Raw genomic sequence first — 21,932 nt, 5'->3', positions numbered from 1 at the left:
CAATATAGTAATCCAAGGTGTACATAGGTAAAAAGATGGTTGTAAAACATTGGTTCAGATAATTTTGGAACAAAGTTTGTATCATAAAACCAGAGTTGATCTTCAGACAGGCTGGTATGAAAAGAGTTGATTTAATCCTTAACTAGAATTTATTTTATTGATCTTGGTGGGTTTTGAACTCAGAATGTAAAGCATTGGACCTAAGCATTTTGCTAAATGCTCCACCAATTTTTGCCACCTGAAGTCTTAAATGAATGAATAAGGAAATGAAAACTAACAAAATTTTGAAATATAATAGACAAAAAATCATAAAATAGACTTACTCGGAATTTGACCGTTCTGTTTTAATTCCTTCTAAAAGAACAAGGGGTGCCGGTAGGCCTATGGCAGAACCTGCAAGAAATAACAGTCATAATATTTGTGTAAAATGAAATATGGGAAGGCATGGTTGTGTGGTTAAGAAGTATGCTTCTCAACCAGGAGGTTTCAAGTTCAGTCCTGCTGTGTGGCACCTTGGGCAAGTGTCTTCTACTTTAACCTCAGGCCAACCAAAGCCTTGTGAGTGGATTTAGTAGACTAACAGAAACTGAAAGAAGCTCATTGTATGTGTGTGTGTGTGTGTGTGCGGGTGTGTGTGAGTGTCTGTGTCTCTTTGCCTTGACATCAGGTGATAGTTGTGAATGAGTGTTACCACCACATAAGCGGTGATAATAATAATAATAATAATAATAATAATAATAATCCTTTCTACTATAAACACAAGGCCTGAAATTTTGAAGGAGGAGGCTAGTCGATTACATCGACCCCAGTGCATAACTGGTACTTATTTCATTGACCCCAAAAGGAAGAAAGGTGAAGTCAACATCGGTAGAATTTGAACTCAGAACATAAATATAGACGAAATGCAACTAAGCTTTTTGTCTGGCATGCTAACAGTTCTGCCAGCTCACCACCTTAATAATAACAATCATCATCATCGTTTAACGTCCGTTTTCCATGCTGGCATGGGTTGGACGGTTTGACTGGGGTCTGGGAAGCCAGGAGGCTACACCAGGCCCCAATCTGACTGGCAGTTTTTCTACAGCTGGATGCCGTTCCTAACGCCAACCACTCCAAGAGTGTAGTGGGTGTTTTTTATGTGCCACTGGCACAGGGGCCAGAGGAGCTGGCATCGACCACGATCAAATGGTGCTTTTTACGTGCCACCGGCACAGAAGCCAGTCAAAGTGGCACTGGCATTGGCCATGTTTGGATGGTACTTTTTCATGTGCTACCAGCATGGAGCTCACATCTACAGCTTCAAATTTTGGCACAAGGCCAGCAATTTCAGGGGAAGGGCTAAGTCGATTACATCAACCCCAGTGCTCCACTGGTACTTATTTTATAGGCCTTGGCGGAATTTGAACTCATATCATGCATCTTGTCCAGTATGCTAATAATTCTGCCAGCTTGCCACCTTTATCATCATCATCATCATCATCATCATCGGCTTTCCATGCTGGCATGGGTTGGACGGTTTGGCTGGGGACTGGTGAGCCAGATGGCTGCACCAGGCTCCAATCTGATCTGGCAGAGTTTCTACAGCTGGAGGCCCTTCCTAATGCCAATCACTTTATAATAATAATAATAATAACAATAATACTTTTTGCTAAAGGCACAAAGCTTGAAATTTGGTGAGAGGGGACTAGTCGATTACATCAAGCCCAGTATTTAACTGGTACTTATCTTATCGACCCCAAATGGGATGAAAGGCACAGTCAACCTTGGTGGAATTTGAACTCAGAACGTAGCAATGGGTGAAATACCATGAGGCATTTTGTCCAGTGTGCTAACGGTTCTGCCAGCTCACTGCCTTAATAACAACAACAACAACAACAACAACAACAATAGTAATGATCCTTTCTACATCTAGGCACAAGGCCTGAAATTTGGGCGGGAGGAGGCCAGTTGATTAGCTTGACCTCAGTATGCAACTGGTACTTAATTCATCGACCCCAAAGGGGATGAAAGCAAAGTCGACCAAGGACGGATGAAATGCCGTGAAGCATTTTGCCCGGTGTGCTAACAATTCTGCCAGCTCACCACCTTATTTATAATAATAATAATAATAACAACAATAAAAACAATAATGTCTCCATCAAGGACAAAGAAGAGGAATTAAAAGAAGGAAGAAGCTCTATTTAGCTTCCTATATTTACCTGACACAAAAATCTCTGCATCAACACAACTGATATAGGAGTAGAGGCAATTAAGGAACACAACTGCAGTCATATATAATATCTGGTGATAGCTGCTTTCTTGATTGGTTTGTCCTGCTCTTGAGTGTAAAATCAATATCTGCTGCCATTGGTAGTCTCTGAGAGTGAAAGCGAGACAGAAATACAAGAAAAATTAGCAATCACAAAATTCTTTATGGAAAAGCATTAATTTATGTTTCTCTACAATCGTTTCATATGTTGTCCAAAGAATAATTAGATGCAACTGTTTTTTGTCCAGTTTGTTGTGATTGTATCAGGAATGAATGGAGATGGGAAATTCAAATTTATGAAAGCAAATGAAAAATTATATATCTTTTTTTTTTATTTCTTACTTGTTGCAGCCATGTGGCCATGCTGGAGCACTGCTGTGAAGGAATTTCTGACAAATGAAACAATCCCAGAATTTACCATTTTCTAAGTCTGGTACTTATGGTTATCGGTCTCTTTTGCTGAAGCAGTAAGTTATGGAGACACCGACACCAGCTGGCAAGCAGTAGTGGCAGGGGACAAACACAGACACAAACACACACACACACAGACTCACACATACAAACACACACACACACACATATGCTCACATACACACACATATATATTATGAAAAAGGAGGCTGTTAGAATTTTGGATAATTCTTTATTAACACTTTCATTCGTTCAACTGAAAAATTGAACCAAAAATCATTTTTGTTCAAATTTTCAAAAGGTAAAAGTGTGGCTGTATGGTAAAAAGTTGGCTTCTCAACCACATGGTTTTCAGTTCAGTCCTACACTATGGGACCTGAGGCAAATGTCTTCTACTATTATTGCCCTGGACTTACCAAAGCCATATGAGTGGATTTGGTAGACAGAACCTGAAAGAATCCCATCACACACACACACATGTATGTATGTGTGTGTGTGTGTGTGTGTGTGTGTGTGTACATGTTTGTGTCTCCTTATTTTGACAGTGCATGGTAGTTGTAAATGAGAGTCATGCTCTTATCCTTTGCAATATTCTGCAAAAGCAATTTCCAGCTGGGGGGGGGGGGGAATAAATCCTTTTTTGGAAAGAGGTGAGGATCAGTGAGAGGAAGGGCATCCAGCTTGGGGAAAACCTGCCTCAATAAACTCTGTCCAACCCATGCAAGCCTGGAAAAGCAAACAATACAATGAAGATGATGATGATGATGATGATGTCTATACTAACCTGGGTTTAGAAAAAAAATCTGGATCAATATCCCATTTGAGTAAAACTGATATTTGCTGGATCAGTTTGAAGAGACTTCCCCACGGATCAGAAACCTGACTTTCTTTTTCTTGTAAACCAACAATTAATGGATATTTCTTCATAGACTGCTTGGTTGGTGACAAAATATCTAGAAAAGGAAATAAAAACTGCATAAGACAAAAAACCCTTCAAATCTCCACGAGGAGTGACAGCATTTTTATAATGTTTTACAGAAAGAATAAAATGCTATATGTTGGGCTAGCAGTTCTCAACCACGGCTCCCAGGCCCTCAAGCAGCCCACAATCATCCTTCTGGCAGCCCCTGATGGTCTTCCCACAATAAATATAACAAATTTTTCTTTAGAAAATTACTATTTTTAAATCTCACAACGAGAGATAGGCAGTCGTGGTTTAGGACTAATGTTGCTGTAATTTAGCCCCAGGAGACATCGTCTCCAGCTGTCTATACTACACGATCTGTGTCCTTATATTGTCACTTTGAAAACTATATATTTCAAACGGGAATTAGACAGCACCACCTCCAGCTGAACAATTATTCTGCGCTGATGAAGGGATACAACCCGGAAATCACGATACACAGATATTGTTTTGAGCTGAGTAGGGGGTGCTAGATTTCTTTGTTTGAAAATATAAGGACACAGATTGTGTCGTATAGCTAGCTAGAGATGATGTCTCCTGGGGTTAAATTACAGCAACATTCGTCCTAAACTAGGACTGCCATGTTATGTTGGCAAACAATCTTTACTATAAATTTTTCTTTACTTACTAGTGTTTTACTTTTTTTAATGCAGCCCCCTAAAAAAATCCAGGTTTTGGATCTGGCCAGGATATTAACAAGTCTGATAACCACTGTATTGGGTTCTGACAACTTGGTGAGAAGAGTAATGGTAGCATACAAATATCTCTTCAAGTCCTAGGATACACAGAACTGGTTACTGGGTTTCCAAAGTGGCGAAGGGACCGAGATCACAATATCTTTATTCTGAATGGGACATGAGTCCATTGCAGGGTTACATATTTAAAGCTTAGTGGATAGAAGCAACATAAAATGAAGATCTTGCTCAAGAATACAATGTACAGCTGGTCTGGGAATAGAAACCATGACCTTCCTATCTCATGACTACAACACCATGACCACTAGGCCGGCATGGTCACATTATAAATATGGCTGTGTGGTAAGAAGTTTGCTTCCCAGCCATATTGTTCTGGGTTCAGTCCCACTACATGGCATCTTGGGTGTCTTCTACTATAGCTTTGGGCCAACAAAAGCTTTGTGAATGGATCTGGTGGATGGAAACTAAAAGAAGCCCAGAATGTGTGTGTGTGTGTGTGTGTGAGAATGCCTGTGTGACTATATTTGTCCCCTGCCATTCTTGATAACCAGGGTTGGTGTGTTTACATCCTCATAACTTAGCAGTTCAGTAGAAGAGACTATTAGAATAAGTACCAGGCTTGCAAAGAAATAAGTGCTGGAGTCGTTTTGTTCAACTAGAATTCTTCAGGGTGTTGCCCCAGCATAATGATCGAGACAAGTAAAAGATAAAAGATATAAATTCTCCCGCATGTACTGAGTACTTTCACACCACATCTTAATCTTCATAGTCATAGAGGAAAGGTGAGCTCTGCAAGCTGCAGTGATAGCAACCCATCCAGGGGAGCAGTAACTCTGAAGAAGAATCTACATGGAGAGGGGTTGTGTTGTCTGTGAGTCGCCAAGAAGAGCAGCAGTAAGTCAATAAGCATCTGTTTGCAGGATGGAGAGCAGCAGGCTCCCAAAGGCAGCGTCCTATGCTGAACTGGATCAGAGCAGGTGGAGCTGTGGTGGCCAGATGTTGTGATGCAGTGATGTACTGAATAGATATACGAAGAACTCCAGCATCTCCCCTGACACCTGGGAGGAGGAGAAGGCCCTGTGGCAGGATGAATGGCACCGATCATTGAAGCTCATAATTCCAGCCATTTAGGAGAAACAACAGAGAAGATATGAAAGGGCACATGAGAGTCGGCACTTCTCCATTGTGTCAAGTAGTTTCACTTGCAGCAGATCAGGAGCAGGCCATGTAGCCCACATGCGAACCTGCTAGAGATGGTTACTGAACAAGAACACGCAACGTGTTGTTGACCTACGATGGGCAGAAGCAGGAGAAAGAAGAGAAGGAGAAGACAATGATGAAGTACGGAGAGGAATGAAAACTCCATGAACTACAGGGGAGGTAACTCATCAAGACGGGCAGCAATTCGGATGATTGTCAAGTGATAGAGTGAAGAGAAGCTAGTTTGGTCCTGTCAACCAAATTCCTAATAACACAATAAAATATACTCAGTCCAGTCTACTCTGTAAAATGGTTGGCGTTAGGAAGGGCATCCAGCTGAAGAAACCAAGTCAAACCAGACTATGAAACCTGGTGTGACTCCTGTCCAACCATCCAACCCACACCAGCATGGAAAACGAGCGTTAAATGATGATGAATGTAAAGAGCTGAAACAAATGCTGCTGGGCATTTTCTCTGATGCTCTACCAAGTCTGTCAATCCATTGCCATGAAATTAAAAGAGAAAAATTACTTCTCACCTGATGAGGATGGAGCCGTACTACATTCTAAAGGGCTTGGTGGTTGTGTGACGTATGAAATATAAAATTGTATTGCTTTTTGCATCCATGTGTAGAGGTCTGCTGACGTAAAAGACACCCGACATTTCTGAAGAACCAATGGCAACACATCACATACTGAAATGAAGAAAAGAAAAGGGAAAATAACTCAAACATGTTGCATCGTTATTAGTTTTTATAGAGACAAGGATGGATAAATGAATAACAAAATCAAAGAAAGAACCAGAAATAAAATATTGTTGGTATTGAAAACATCATGCATGGAAGTGTTCAAACGATGATGGCAGTGTTTTTGCTAACCATTCTTCATAACTGGCACTTTGTTGGTTACGGTGACAAGTGTTACAGTTGATCCAATCAGTGAAACCGATAAGCTGGTCAGCTCATGAAATCAATTTGCAAGTGGCTGAGCACTCCACAAACATACATACTCTTAACATAGTCCTGGGGGAGATTCAGCATGACACAGAATACAACAAGGGCTAGGTTCTTTTGAATTACAGGTACAACTCATTTTTTTCCCAACTGAGTGGACTGCAGCAACATGAAATAAAGTATCTTGCTGAAGGATACAATGTACTGCTGGGAATCAAACTTATGACTTGACTATCATGAGCCGAGTACCCTAACCATTAGCCCACAAGAAGCCCTTCTCTGCCAGCCAACCTACAAAGCCACTCCACCTCTTCTTCTCTACCCTTCATCATGGTTTATATTGGAGATACTTTATGGAACTCCAGCTTCTTTACATTATGCTGGATATAATGACTTCACAACATAAAATCCTGGCTTTGGTTTTACTAAAACTTTAGTTTCTGCTACCTTCACTTAAAGACCTTCCAATTCTAGGAGTTACTTCCATGTCTGAGATTTCTTCACTAATTCTTCAAAAGATTCAGACTAATTTATCTTTATAGTTCTATATCTAAGAGATGAGAAATTATGCAGATTATTTACATTTGATGGTCACATTTGGAATGCTTTAGATCATTGGTCTGTTCATTATTTACATTTGACTGATATATGTCCTCATCTTGTTTATTGTTAACACAATGTTTTGGCTGATACACCCTCCAGCCTTCATCAGGTGTCTTGGGGAAATTTCGAACCTGGGTTCTCATTCCTAAGGCTTTTTCGATGTTATTATTATCATTATTATTATTATTATTATTCAGGTCACTGCCTGGAATCGAACTTGGAATCTTGGGGTTAGTAGCCCGCGCTCTTAACCACTACACCATATGCCAAGTTTGATTCCAGACACTGACCTGAATGATAATAATAATAATAGTAATAATAACATCAAAAAATACCTTTGAAATGAGAACCCAGATTCGAAATTTCCCCAAGATACCTGATGAAGGCTGGAAGGAATATCAGCCGAAATGTTATGTTAAACAACAAACAAGATGAGGACAAATACCCGTCAAATGTAAATAATGTAATGTATCTTTGTTTCAAAAAGCCATATCATAACAGACCTTGTCAGAGCTGGTGCCACATAAAATGCATTCAGTACACTTTGTAAAGTGGTTGGCATTAGGAAGGGCATCCAGCCATAGAAATCATGCCGAAACAGACAGTGGAGCTTGGTGCAGTCCTCTGGCTTGCCAGTTCCCGTCGAACTGTCCAACCCATGCCAGCATGGAAGATGGATGTGAAATGATGAAAATGATAACAGTGTATGATTTGAAGGATACTTGGTTGTTATTTCTAGCAAGAGAAGTGACCAGGTAATGACTCTCTCATTGGCTCAGCTGTTTTTAAACCCTATTGTAACAAAGTCGACTTCAGCAGCATTTGAACTCAGAACCCTTTTGTAACGTGTTCTCAAGTGAAGAAAATATCAGATACAAAAGATAAGACCTTTAACAAGAAGGAGTGATTAATGGATGAAATGCCATTAAGCATCTTGCCCAGCATGCTAAAGATTCTGCTAGCTTGTCACTTTATGTAATAATAATAATAATAATAATAATAATCATCATCATCATCATCGTTTAACGTCCGCTTTCCATGCTAGCATGGGTTGGACGATTTGACTGAGGACTGGTGAAACCGGATGGCAACACCAGGCTCCAGTCTGATAATAATAATAATAATAATAATAATAACAACAACAACAACAACAACAACAATAATAACAATAACAACAACAACACTGACAATAATTAAGAAGTTTGACTTACCTAACAATTTCCTGTAACAATTAACAGGTGAGGGTACGTTTGTGATTGATTCTGACAAGATCAAAGTTTCTATTAATGTCAACTGCAGAGTAAAAGAAACCAAAAAAAAAGAAAAGAAAAAACAAGACAGAAGTTTCAATTTCTGAGGACAGAAGTTAAAATGTCACCCCAAAGGTGCAAATGACACCAATAAATACCCTTCAACTACTTCGTTCCTAAACTCCTTGATGGCCATCAAACACCTTATTATATAAGGTAGCAAGTAAAAAGCACCATTTGAGTATGATTGTTGCCAGTTCTGGCTGACTGGCTCCCATGCTGGTGGCACATAAAAATGTACCGTTCAAGTGTGGTTGAAGCCAGTGCTGCCTGACTGGCTCCCATGCTGGTGGCATGTAAAACGCACCATTCAAGCATGATTATTGCCAGTTCTGGCTGACTAGCTCCCATGCCGGTGGCACATAAAACGCACCATTTGAGCGTGGTCGTTGCCTGTGTTGGCTGATTGGTCCCATGCCAGTGGTACGTAAAAAGTACCGTTCAAGCACGGCTGAAGCCAGTGCCGGCTGACTGGCTCCCGTGCTGGTGGCATGTAAAAAGCATCATTCAAGCATGGTTGGTGCCAGTACTGCTTGACTGGCTCCTGTACTGGTGGCATGTAGAAAGCACTATTCGAGCATAGCCATACTGGGTACCTTCTTTATGCTACCTGTCCAGTGAGGTTATCAAGTAACTTTCAAGACAAAGAAAAAACAGAACAGGGAAGAGGAAAAAGCCACTCCCACCTCAACTAAATGAAGGGAATATTTGAGAGGAGGAGCAGTGGTTTGATGTCAGTTGTTGAGAGACTGAAGTAATCCTGTTGGATAATTCTAAGTCCTTGTATTTATGTGGGACTCACAATTGGCAATTTCAGTGATATACTTATAGTGATCATCATCATCATCATCATTTAACATCTGTTTCTCTTGCTGGCATGGGTTAGATGGTTTCATAGGAGCTGGCATACCAGAGGGCTGCACCAAGCCTCCACTCGTCTGATTTGGCCCTTTCCAACACCAACCACTTTACAGAGTATAATGGGTGCTCTCTACTTGGCATCAATACAGGTGACACCTAAGTCAGGTGCTTCTTATGTAGCCCTGGCACAGTTGCTTCTTATGTGACTCCAGCATGGGTGCCATGTAGCACTGGCATGGGTGCTTTCTATGTGGCAAGAATATAAATCTTATAATAGGGAATTCTTTTTAATGGATAACAGGTAAAACATAAATTCTAATTAGATTTCATCATCATCATTAGTAGAAATGGAATAAATCTAAGTAGTACAAAGCCTCACTGTCAGTGAAATAAAAAATGTAAACATATTCTTTGTATAGCCTTGATGTGTTGGAAAACAGAGGAAAAGAGAAGGAATTCCAGAGATTTCAGTTGTGAGAAAAGAGGATTAGGTAAAAATACATTTCTTCTGCAGCAAAATGTCTGTTTCAATGTCTCTATATCATACTTTAATCTTTCATCATCTGGCATTAAGCCACCTCCCTCAGCTGAAGGGTGTCGTTTTGCCAGTTACTTGGTGACCTTACATGAGGCACAGTGGCACATAAAAAGAAACCAATAACAGTCTGTAAAGTAGCTGTTATTATATATATATATTCCTGCCCGGATGGGACGCCAGTCTGTCGCAGGGTTACTCCTTTATGCCAGCTGAGTGAACTGGAGCAATGTGAAATCAAGTGTTTTTCTCAAGAACACAATGCACTGCCACATCTAGGAACTGAAACTACAATCTTATAATTAGGAGTGCAACACACTAACCACTAAGCCATGTGCCTCTACCATGCAACAAGAATGGTAATGAAATTTTTGTAATCACACCACTAAAACACATTCATTATGTATTACAAATATCTTAACCCCCCACACACATAGGTGCACAGGTGCACTCTCATCAGTAAAACAAGACAACAAAATCTAGATACATACTCCTTGTTCCGTAACCAGATTTGGGAATTTCCTCATGGCCAAAAGTAGAAGTCGGCATTGCTCAAGAATATCACTGATTTTCTTTGCCATACACAGCAACATTCCACACTGGACATTTGTTGGCACGGCAGCAAATATGTCTGTGGAATAGGAAAACATTTTGAGACTTTAATGACAAAATGGTTAACATCAACGTAAACATAACCTATTTCTGCTTCAGCCTTCAACAGAGAAATTAAATTTCTTCATTATTCCAGTTACGATGTTAAATATCTATTTGTGCAAGCATGGCTGTGTGGTAAGAAGTTCGTTTCCCAATCACATGGTCCTGGGTTCAGTCTCACTGCATGGCAGCACCTTGAGCAGGTGTCTTCTACAATAGCTTCAAGTTGACCAAAGCCTTATGAGTGGATTTAATAGCCTGTCATATATGCATGTATGTTTGTCGTCCATGACACTGCTTTACAACCAGTGTTGGTGTGTTTACATCCTTGTAACTTAGATGTTCAGCAAATGAGACAAACAGAATAAGTATGAGGTTTAAAAATAAAGAAAAGCACTAGGGTCAATTCATTCGAGTAAAATTCTTCAATGCAGTGCCCCAGCATGGCCACAATTGCCACAATCTAATGACCCAAGTAAAAAGATAAAAGAACTGGCATTTTCTGCAAGCCACGCTGCTTTCATAAACTTGACATATCTCAGCAGAAAATACTTCCAGACATGACCTTCCTTAACAAAAAAATAGATTAATATATAAAACTGCTTGAAGGTTTTATATATTAAAACCTTCAAGTTTTAATATATAAAGACTGTAGAGTGAGATGTGCATGAGATTTAGCTGTTATTTCTAGCAGGATGGGCAAGTGTCTTCTACAAAAGCCTCATGACAACATTAGCCTTATGAATGAAATTGGTAACTAGAAACCAAAGAAGTCTATCCTATATGTAACATTATAAAAAAAGTCTATCCTATATGTAACATATGGTATAATTATAAACATGGAAAATTTTAGCCATTTCTCTGCAGACTAAAAAAATTAATTTTCAAACCTTATTGGGTTCTCATCAGAGGCATCTACATCATTCTGACAGTCTCCAGAGAAACAATCAGCCAAACTGTTTATATACTCAACAAATGCAGCAGTTTCTCTATGAAGGAGTCCCTAATTTGCATACTGAAAGTGTTTAAAACTCTATAAATACCAGTGGCCTGTCAACAGGGATCTTAATCCACACAGTATCAAGGTATGATATAATTTATATGCAGACTGAAAAAATGATGAATTATACCATATGTTACATATTTATTATATCATATGTTGATACTGTGTGGACAAAGATCCCTGTTGACAAGCCCCTGGTGTTTATAGAGTGTTAAACACTTTCGGTATGCAAATTAGGGACTCCTTCATAGAGAAACTGCTGCATTTGTTGAGTATATAAACAGTTTGGCTGCTTGTTTCTCTGGAGACTGTCAGAATGATGTAGACGCCTCTGATGAGAACCCAATAAGGTTCGAAAATCAATTAAGGTTGTTCATCATTTTTTTCAGTGGAGAAATGGCTAAAACTTGCCCTATCATCATAATCATCATTTAAGCTCTGTTTTCACTGCTGGCATGGGTTGGACAGTTTGACAGGAGTTGGCAAGGCTGAGAGTCAGACCAGGTTCCATTTTGGCAGAAAATGCCCACCACTTTACAGAGTGCACTGGATGCTTTTTGTATGGCACCAGTACCAGTGATTTTGACATAACACCAGCAGAGGAGCTTTTACCGTGGCATCGGTACAGATACTTTTTATGCGGCACTGGAACAGGTAGAAAATTCTTCTGACCCATGCGCACATGGAAAAGTGGATGTTAAACGACAACGACGACAATGAGTTATGGATAATCCTTTGTTCTCACTCTTGCTGCAAGACATGTAATGAGCCAGTGCTTGACACATTGGATACCTGCAAGCAACAATGTCATTCTTTCCTCAATTGTAATATAAAACAAGATGCCAGTGCCGCCTGACTCTCTCCCGTGCTAGTGGCACATAAAAAAAACCATTTGAGTGTGGTCGATGCCAGAGCCACCTGACTGGCCCCAGTGCTGGTGGCATGTAAAAAGTACCCACTACACTCTCGGAATGGTTGGCGTTAGGAAGGGCATCCAGCTGTAGAAACCTTACCAGATCAGATTGGAGCCTGGTGCAGCCTCAGTCAAACCATCCATGCCAGTATGGAAAACAATTGTTAAACGATGATGATGACGACGATGAAAACCACAAGAAAAAATAAAAACAAATGAAATACCTGTGAGTAACTGAGACTTTGAATCAACGTTGTCCGATTGCATAGCTTCTAACATTGATTGCAATTCAGCCCAAAGATTGGGCTCATGGGGGAAATTTTGAAACCTGCAAAATTTAAAAACAGATGAAGAATCAAATTGTAACAATTTCAATATATTTTGTAGTAAAGATTGTTTGCCAATATAACATGGCAGTCCATTCTCCATGCTGGCGTGGTTTGGGTGGTTTGACGGGGCTGGCATGCTGGAAGGCAGCACCAGACTCCAGTCTGACTTGGCATGGTTTTCTACGGCTGAATGCCCTTCCTAACGCTAACCACTCCGAGAGTGTAATGGGTGCTGTTACGTACCACCAGCACGGGTGCCATTTGCATGACACCAGGGTATTTTTTTACGTGCCATGAGCATGGCTGCCAATTTGCATGGCACTGGTAACTGCCACGGCTGCGATTTTGCTCAGCTTGATGGCTCTTCTTCTCAAGCATGACATAATGCCAAAGGTCTTGGTCATTACTTCAATAGAAAGACAATGAGATGCTAGAATCATTACTACTCAGAGCAAAATGGTTAGCAGCAATTTTTTTCTGGCTCTTGAAGTTCTGAGTTCAAATTCCACCAACATCAACCTTGCCTTTCATCGTTTTGGCAGTCGATAAAATAAGTTCCGATCAGGCCTTGTGTCTATAATAGACAGGATTATCGTTTTTCAGTAAATAATTATAAAGCTATCATTTATTATTTAGAATTTTTTTATTCTCAGATTCCTATATTTTAACAGCTGAATTTACATTTCACGGATATTTGTCCTCATCTTGGCGTAGTGGTTAAGAGCACGGGCTACTAACCCCAAGATTCTGAGTTCGATTCCAGCAGTAACTTGAATAATAATAATAACATTGAAAAATACCTTAGGAATGAGAACCCAGGTTTGAAATTTCCCCAAGACACCTGATGAAGGCTGGAGGGTATATCAGCCGAAATGTTGTGTTAACAACAAACAAGATGAGGACAAATGTCCATCAAATGTAAATAATTCCTCATCTCTCAAATATAGAACTGTAATATCCCATATCTGTAGAATTATATGTCTTCCAGTGTTTCCAGATGAGTTGAAAGAGAGAGAGAGAGAGAGTTGGTGGTTATTTCTAGCAAGTCGACCACATACAGAGACACATATGTTGGGTTGTCAAGTGATGGTTGTGTTGCTGTGGTTGTTGTTTAGCCCCTGGTCAACCTTGTCTAGCAGACATGACCAAAGACATTCCAGATGCAACCATGCATTCTTTCTTCTTTAAGACTGTAGAGTGAAATGTGCATGAGATTCAGCTGTTATTTCTAGCAGGATGGGCAAGTGTCTTCTACAAAAGCCTCATGACAACATTAGTCTTATGAATGAAATTGGTAAATGGAAACTAAAGAAGTCTATCTTATATGTAACATATGGAATAATTATAAACAGGGCAAATTTTAGCCATTTCTCTGCAAACTGAAAAAAATTGATTTTCGAACCTTATTGGCTTCTCATCAGAGGCGTCCACATCATTCTGACAGTCTCCAGAGAAACAAGCAGCCAAACTGTTTATATACTTAACAAATGCAGCAGTTACTCTGTGAAGGAGTCCCTAATTTGCATACCGAAAGTGTTTAACACTATAAATACCAGTGGCTTGTCAACAGGGATCTTAGTCCATACAATATCAAGCACAACATTTGACAGAGAAATCTGAATGTTGAAAGGTTAAAGCAAAACAATTTATCGTTTTTATGGTTTTTATCAGATAAAAAGAAACAGAAAGTGATGAAGATGAAGCAATGAGACTGAAAATAAAGTTTTTGACAAGAAAAAAAGCCACAAAGAGATTAAAATATAAATGAAAATGAAATCTTGTAAAAATTAGTTTTCATACATTTCTGAAAGCATCTGGGCGGCTTCACTGACATTCTTTCCAGATTTTTCCAACATATAAGCTTCAAACTGGAAAAGAAATTAATAAAATAATTAAAATATTAAACAGCTTTAAGAAAATGTTAAAGTAAATTACTTTAATTTTTTTAAAAATTACAGTTGAAGAATGAGATAACAAGACATTGGATTAAATGTTATAACAAAAGCGCAGGAGTGACTGTGTGGTAAGTAGCTTGCTTACCAACCACATGGTTCTGGGTTCAGTCCCACTGCGTGGCACCTTGGGCAAGTGTCTTCTACTATAGCCTTGGGCCGACCAAAGCTTTGTGAGTGGATTTGGAAGACAGAAACTGAAAGAAGCCCATCATATATATATATATATATATGTGTTTGTGTGTCTGTGTTTGTCACCCCACCATCACTTGACAACCAATGTTGGTGTGTTTATGTTCCTGTAACTTAGCAGTTCAGCAAAAAGAGACCGATAGTATAAGTACTAGGCTTACAAAGAATAAGACCTGGGGTCGATTTTCTCGACTAAAGGCGGTGCTCCAGCATGGCCGCAGTCAAATGACTGAAACAAGTAAAGAGTAAGAGTATAAGAATTTTGGATTGACAATTACAGGGCCTTGCAGGATGATGGTTCTGAGTTAATGGGTCCAACCATGCTATAAGCACCATGTTATTTCTCAAGACAAAAAACATAGGCATGGGTGTGGTTGAGTGGTAAGAAGTTTACTCCTCAACAACATGCTTCCGGGTTCAGTCCCACTGCGTGGCACTTTGGGCAAGTGTCTTCTACTACAGCCTCGGGTCGACCAAAGCCTTGTGAGTGGATTTGGAAGATGGAAACTGAAAGAAGCCCATCATATGTATATATGTGTGGGCTTTTGTGTCTGTTTGTCCGCTACCACTGCTTGACATCTGGTGTTGTGTTTACATGCTCATAACTTGGTGGTTCAGCAAAAGAGATTGATAGAATAAGTACCAGGCTTAAAAAAAAAAAAACATGCTGGAGTCGATTGATTTGACTAAAAATTCTTCAAGCTGGTGCCCCAATATGGCCAGTCTAAAATGTGAAACAAGTAAAAGATGAAAGATATTACTAGCTTCAATTTTACTCAAGACCTGGAATTATTGCGGAAGAGGGTTAAATCAATAACAACGACCCCAATACACAACTGGTACTTCATTGATCCTGAAGGGAAGAAAGGCAAAGTCAACCATCATAGAATTTGAACTGAGAATGTAAAGTCAAATGAAATGCTGCTAAGCATTTTGTCCAGAATGTTAAGGGTTCTGCTAGCTCACTGCCTTACTTGATGTAATTACATTAATTTATCCACAGTCCTTAATTATATGATCAGAAAGATGCCATCTCTGACCACTTCATTTATTTTCGGATCCAGTGAGTCTATGATTATATTATCCAATGTATCCATCAATTTTTAACGTGGCATGTGTAAGGACATTCGAGCGAGATCGTTGCCAGTGCCGCTGGACTGGCTCCCGGGCAGGTGGCACGTAAAAGACACCATTTTGAGCGTGGCCGTTGCCAGTACCGCCTGACTGGCCTTCGTGCCAGTGGCACGTAAAAGCACCCACTACACTCTCGGAGTGGTTGGCATTAGGAAGGCCATACATCTGTAGAAACTTTGCCAGATCAGATTGGAGCCTGGTGTAGCCATCTGGTTCACCAGTCCTCAGCCAAGTCGTCCAACCCATGCTAGCATGGAAAGCGGACGTTAAACGATGATGATGATGATGAAAAGGCTGTGCCTTGAGGGAGAATTAGCTGCCATTTATAACAGGTTGAGCAATGATGTAGAAGCTCCCTATGCGAAGAAACAACATTCCACTTCAATGTTGGCATGGGTTAGAGGGTTTTGCTTTTATTACATGGCACCATCTTCTTACCCAAAACGCCATATTCTTTTTTTTGTTTCAGCCATTTGACATATAAATACACACACACACACATATATATATCGGATAACATAGTCTAGAAAAGACAAGATAGCTATGGCTGGAAAGCTTTTGATAACAGGTCTACTTCTTCAGTACAGAGATGGGATTAAACGACCCCCATATATATATTTATGTATGTGTATGTGCGTGCAGTTATCCCCCACTACTGGTGTTGGTGTGTTTACATTCCTGTAGCTTAACAATTTAGCAAAAGAAATCAGTGAAATAACTACTGGGGTCGATTTATTCTACCAAAAAAATTCTTCAACATAATGTTCCAGCATGGCCGCAGTCTAATGACAGAAACAAGTAAAAGATAATATGCTACTGGGTCATTTATTCCCAGCTCTGCACTGAAAAAGTAGACCTATTATCAAAGGCGTTCCAACCATGGCTATCTCGTCTTTTTGAGACTATTATCCAATGTATTTTCACATTTTATCCATTTTGGAACCAACTCACTAACACTATCCCTAAATCTGTGATACAAAATTCTTGTATTAAAATTATCTAAATTAAAATTTTCCATCAAAATTTCACGTTAGTTTGTTCCAAGTACCAGCTTGATAATGACAAAATTAGTGTTCTAAATTCTTCAGTATTTTAAGAATTGAAACAAAGGCTGTGTATTTCTAAACAGTAAGGTGGCATTTGGTTGCTATTTCTAGCAGTTCGAGCGCTTATGTAGTTGCTCCTTCGTTGGCTCGTTTCTTTAATATATCACAAATAAGTAGGAACCTCGGAACTTTTTGATAGGAGCCTAGGGGATATTTATCGAGTGCTAAACGAACATTTAGGGAGCCTCTAAAAACACAGTTATGGGTTCTAGCAACAAATTTAAGGGATACTGACAATAAATTGAGGGACCTTAACAATGCATTTTAATGGGTCCTAACAACATATTTAAAGGATTTTAGTGCACAAGTAGGGACCCGAACAATGTAATTAGATGAGTGTAAAAACACGTTTAGAAAAGTTAAAACACCTTTAGCGGCCTTAATTCGTGTACGGGTTCTAAAAATATATATTAATGACTCAAAATATACTCTAACAGAACTGGAACGTGCATATAATAGTTCCTGGATGAAGCGTGTTCTCCTTTATTTGTTTAGTTTCAAATAGAAGACTAGAATTAATCAGAAACGAAAGAACAATAATTATCAACACACGGAGTAATTATTCAAACTCATTTCATCGTTAAATTCTTTGTTGTTATAAGTGGAAAGAATTTCTCTTTTAGCACTTTGTATTTTTTACAAAATATCTGTCAATAGAGATTATTTTTATATTAACGCAAAAGGGGGAAAAGTATAAGGACAATTTACAACATTCGTGTTTTTCCTAAGTACTGCTCATAAAAACATACAAGGAGCAATTCCAGTTGAGAATCGAAACCGGATCGTCAATTGTCTGGAATTGAAGCCTGATTCAAGTTCTTAAGCAGCAGAATATTCCAGTGAAGACACTAAATGAAGGTAATGTAAGTGATATGTTTACCTGTATATTGAAGTTTTTGGGGAATAGACTTCTGGCTGTGATCATCCATGCTTTGGCAGCATAGGTGTCTGTCTTGATGCAGCTCTGAGCCCTCTGCACCAACCATTCTTCGTCGCTGAAGTTGTCACTATTTACAACTGCCGCCATCTTGGCACCAATACCACCGGCATGGTTAACCCATACATTAGTACCACAGCTAAAGGAACAACGCGCTCAAACCATTAACACATTTATGTACCTTTTAAAAATTCATTAACGAATATTCTATCAATTATTTTATAGTAAATATTTTCCAATAATGAAATTTTATAAAATCCAATATATACGAAACTACATAACTCTACTTTATCAAGGGAACTAACTGTTGGTAATAATGAAGTTGTTTAACCCTAGGTCAATCTTGGTCTACCACGCGCCTATGATCTCAGACATTCCAATCAGAACAACGTCTTTTAAGACTACATTATGTAATGTTTCCTGTCCTTCTGAAAGATGGCAGTGTGTGATTTGAGGATAATTTAGCTATTATCTCTAATAAGTAATGTAGGGCTTCGAAATTCACGATATAGCTTAAATAATTTCTTCTAACTTACATTTGAATATTTTTTAATTAATTTTTTTCATTTCCTTTATTATAATACAGTTTTTGCTTTAGATTATTTTAAAGGTGAATTTATTAGTGCTGCTATTGTTAAACTCCAGGTCAGTTGTAGTCCAAGGTGCTCATGCTGAGGCCATCATGCCATTATTTCAAACACCTTATTTAAGACTACATTATCCATTGAAGATCTCAAGATAGGGTTTAGTAGAAATGAAACTGCTATTTCTAATAAGTTGAGGAGGATTTGGTAGAAGCTACAATGCTGGTTGTTATTTCTATGAAGGCTAAAAACTCGATTGAAACTCCTGATATAAATTCTTTGGTTAAACTAATATCGCTTTAGTTTAACCAATACAAATACTAATATTGATGATACAGAAAACAATACGTGTCGACCCTTTATCTCCTCATAATTCAATTTTTCTCCTAATTTGGATTTCATAGTTGCCTCCCTTGTCATTTTGGACAAGAATTTATCCAGAACATATAGAGAAGAGAAATAGATATCAGAAAGCAGTTTATCTGGAATTTGAAGGACTTTGGTGCTACACTGCATTGCATGCATATGTCTGCACACATACACTTATGCATACATACATACATAAATATATATATATATATATATACATTCATCATCGTCGTTTAACGTCCGCTTTCCATGCTAGCATGGGTTGGACGATTTGATTGAGGACTGGTGAAACCGGATGGCAACACCAGGCTCCAATCTGATTAGGCAGAGTTTCTACAGCTGGATGCCCTTCCTAACGCCAACCACTCCGAGAGTGTAGTGGGTGCTTTTACATGTCACCGGCACGAAGGCCAGTCAGGCGGTACTGGCAACGGCCATGCTCAAAATGGTGTATTTTACGTGCCACCTGCACAGGAGTCAGGTGGCACTGGTAACGATCTCGCTTGAATGTCTTTATACGTGCCAGGAAGGCGATGCGATGCTGGGCACAGGTGCCATTGACGGTTTTCCTTTCATTATATTATATATATATATATATATATATATATATCATCATTATCATCGTTTAGCATCCACTTTCCATGCTAGCATGGGTTGGATGATTTGACTGAGGACTGGCGATCCAGATGGCTGCACCAGGCTCTAATCTGGCAGAGTTTCTACACCTGGATGCCCTTCCTAACGCCAACCACTCCGAGAGTGTAGTGGATGCTTTTACATGCCACTGGCACAAGGGCCAGTCAGGCGGTACTGGCAACTGTACTGTATATATATACAGGATTGACCAAAAGCCACCTGACAGTAAATCAAAACCATTTAATTCCAAGATTTATTTATGTTTAACAACTGAATGGATTTAATAAAAGCATCTAAATGTGAAATATCATGAAAATTGTTCAAACTGAAATCCTTCTTGAGCGACACATTTTTCCATTTGAGTCAATACGGAATTACAGATAGTATTTATGAAATTTTGATTCACTGTCAGGTGACTTTTGGCCAGCCCTGTATATACAATCGTTAGTGTATCATATCCGAAAAAGAACCACACTCTAAAGTGCCAAGCATTAATGTATTTGTAAGGAGTTAAGTCTATGTCTGGTCAAAGAGGGACCAATAGTTTCACATCCATAAACGGGTTCACACATACACATCGTCAGTGATGTTTCTTGAAGTCATTAGGTGTTACCAATTTTTCTACACCAGACACCCTCACTCAAGTGACTCAGCCATGATTGATCGAGTCCCTGTTTGTGTCCAGCTGGTACTTCCCCATACATATGTGTGTGTGTGAGTGTATAAACACACAAAATATGGGGGTTTAGTTCATAAGTGATCTAAATGATTAGGTACACTAGGTAAGTGGTGTAACGGATTACTAGGGCTCCAAGGTTATAGCCAAGACAGTAGTTATGGAGCCATTGCAGATTTCCGATGCAGCAGATGTCTACTATTTCAGGATTTTAGCCCACATAAATCTATGCAGGATTGCCCCTAAGGACTTACACTCATGGATCTACACAGGATTGCATCTAAGGGCTTATGCTTTGGTTTCTATAACTTCAGAAAGTTGAACTATGAACTTTTATGCTTCTTTTTTTTCTTCTTTCTTTCCATCTCCTTATTCTTTTACTCCTTTCTTCTATGTCATCATCTCATTAATATATACCATTCTCATTTTCCCCATTTGTCTCTGATGATGGAATATCCCAGAAACAGCTGTAAGACTTTGAATTTTTTCCAATAATAATAATGTATGACTTGAGATGTTTGCCTTGCCTTAATGTTTGTTGTCCTCTTTAACAATTATATATATATATATATATATATATATATATTATCTTCATCATCATCAATTGATGCCTATCTTTCATGGTAGCATGGGTTGGATGGTTCAACAGAACTCAACATATCTAAGACCCACACCTTTCTCCAATATCTCTATTTTTGGGGCTAGGTTTCTACAGCAGGATGCCCTTCCTAACACCAACTGCTTTATTGCAGTTATTATTCATTAGCACCAGCACCATGGAGCTTGCCATGTCATCAGGAAGACTAAAAAAACTCTCTCAAACCCTGTATAGTTTCTCTCTGAATCAATTACTCTTCATTTAGGGAGTATTCAGTGCTTTCCATGGCACCAGCACTGTGGGGGTTACCTTGCAGCTTGTGAATAATGTGGTCCTTAAATCTACTGAAGTGAAAGCCTCATTGTAGTAGGATGCTGCTGTATTGAGGACATCCACTTTGGTGGGGTAGGCTTCAGAACCACCTATTGACACCCATTACAAAGTTTTCAAACAATATAAACAGGTGGCTTGAAGTTGTATTGATGTACGACAGCTTCATATTTGGTTTTACAGTGGGGAGCCTATATGAACTTGTGCCTAAATCATACGTTATCTATAAAAAAATTATCTACAATTAGGTTAGCCTCTATAGTAGCTTTGGACTTTAGGGGGTTTAATGGTCTGAATTAGGTCTTTTTTAAGCTTAGGTGTTCAATAACCAAAGTGAGTTGAATTAAATTTCAGATCTCAGGTGTGTAATATAAAAATGTTATAAAATTGCAGATATGTGCGTTGCTGAAGGTGCCCTGTCATGATACTGATGGCACCTTCTGAGTTTGGTTGTTTGACTCAAATTCAACATTCATTAAAGAGGAGAGTTTTTCTGGCATGCATTATTACATCCAAGGCCCTAACACAATTGTTGGTAAGTTTCCAAGTAAAATAAGTCCTTTATGTGACAACCCTCTTGATATGAATGGATAAAATTCCACTCTATTGAATTGGGTGACCCTTGACTTACCTCTACCCTGGTTGACCTTAAACCAAGAAATAACGTCTTTTTTGCAAATTTGCCATGGGTAGATACAAGATAATTTCCTTGATTTATCATTGATCTTCCTGAGAATGTG

The 21,932-nt window shown here is 39.0% G+C and overlaps 1 protein-coding gene across 1 annotated transcript in view; it reads right to left on the bottom strand.

Annotated features, from left to right (window-relative positions):
- The window catches only part of LOC106870003 (integrator complex subunit 10), a 29,910-nt gene extending 11,606 nt beyond the window's left edge, over positions 1 to 18,304 (bottom strand). The window contains exons 1-9 of the mRNA XM_089358481.1: positions 17,943 to 18,304; positions 14,479 to 14,546; positions 12,574 to 12,677; positions 10,271 to 10,410; positions 8,285 to 8,366; positions 6,057 to 6,212; positions 3,444 to 3,612; positions 2,199 to 2,356; positions 324 to 393 (exon numbers count right to left, since the gene is read on the bottom strand). Coding sequence (XP_089214607.1) covers positions 324 to 393; positions 2,199 to 2,356; positions 3,444 to 3,612; positions 6,057 to 6,212; positions 8,285 to 8,366; positions 10,271 to 10,410; positions 12,574 to 12,677; positions 14,479 to 14,546; positions 17,943 to 18,089 — 1,094 coding nt within the window. The 5' untranslated portion in view covers positions 18,090 to 18,304. The remainder of the gene's footprint in view (positions 1 to 323; positions 394 to 2,198; positions 2,357 to 3,443; positions 3,613 to 6,056; positions 6,213 to 8,284; positions 8,367 to 10,270; positions 10,411 to 12,573; positions 12,678 to 14,478; positions 14,547 to 17,942) is intronic.
- Between the last annotated feature and the right edge of the window lie 3,628 nt (positions 18,305 to 21,932).

This window comes from Octopus bimaculoides, chromosome 10 (genome assembly GCF_046866305.1).
Source record: "Octopus bimaculoides isolate indiv1 chromosome 10, ASM4686630v1, whole genome shotgun sequence".
Taxonomy (NCBI): Eukaryota; Metazoa; Mollusca; class Cephalopoda; order Octopoda; family Octopodidae; genus Octopus; species Octopus bimaculoides.
Note: the sequence above shows the minus strand (reverse complement) of the source record. Positions and strands in the feature narration are given on the sequence as shown.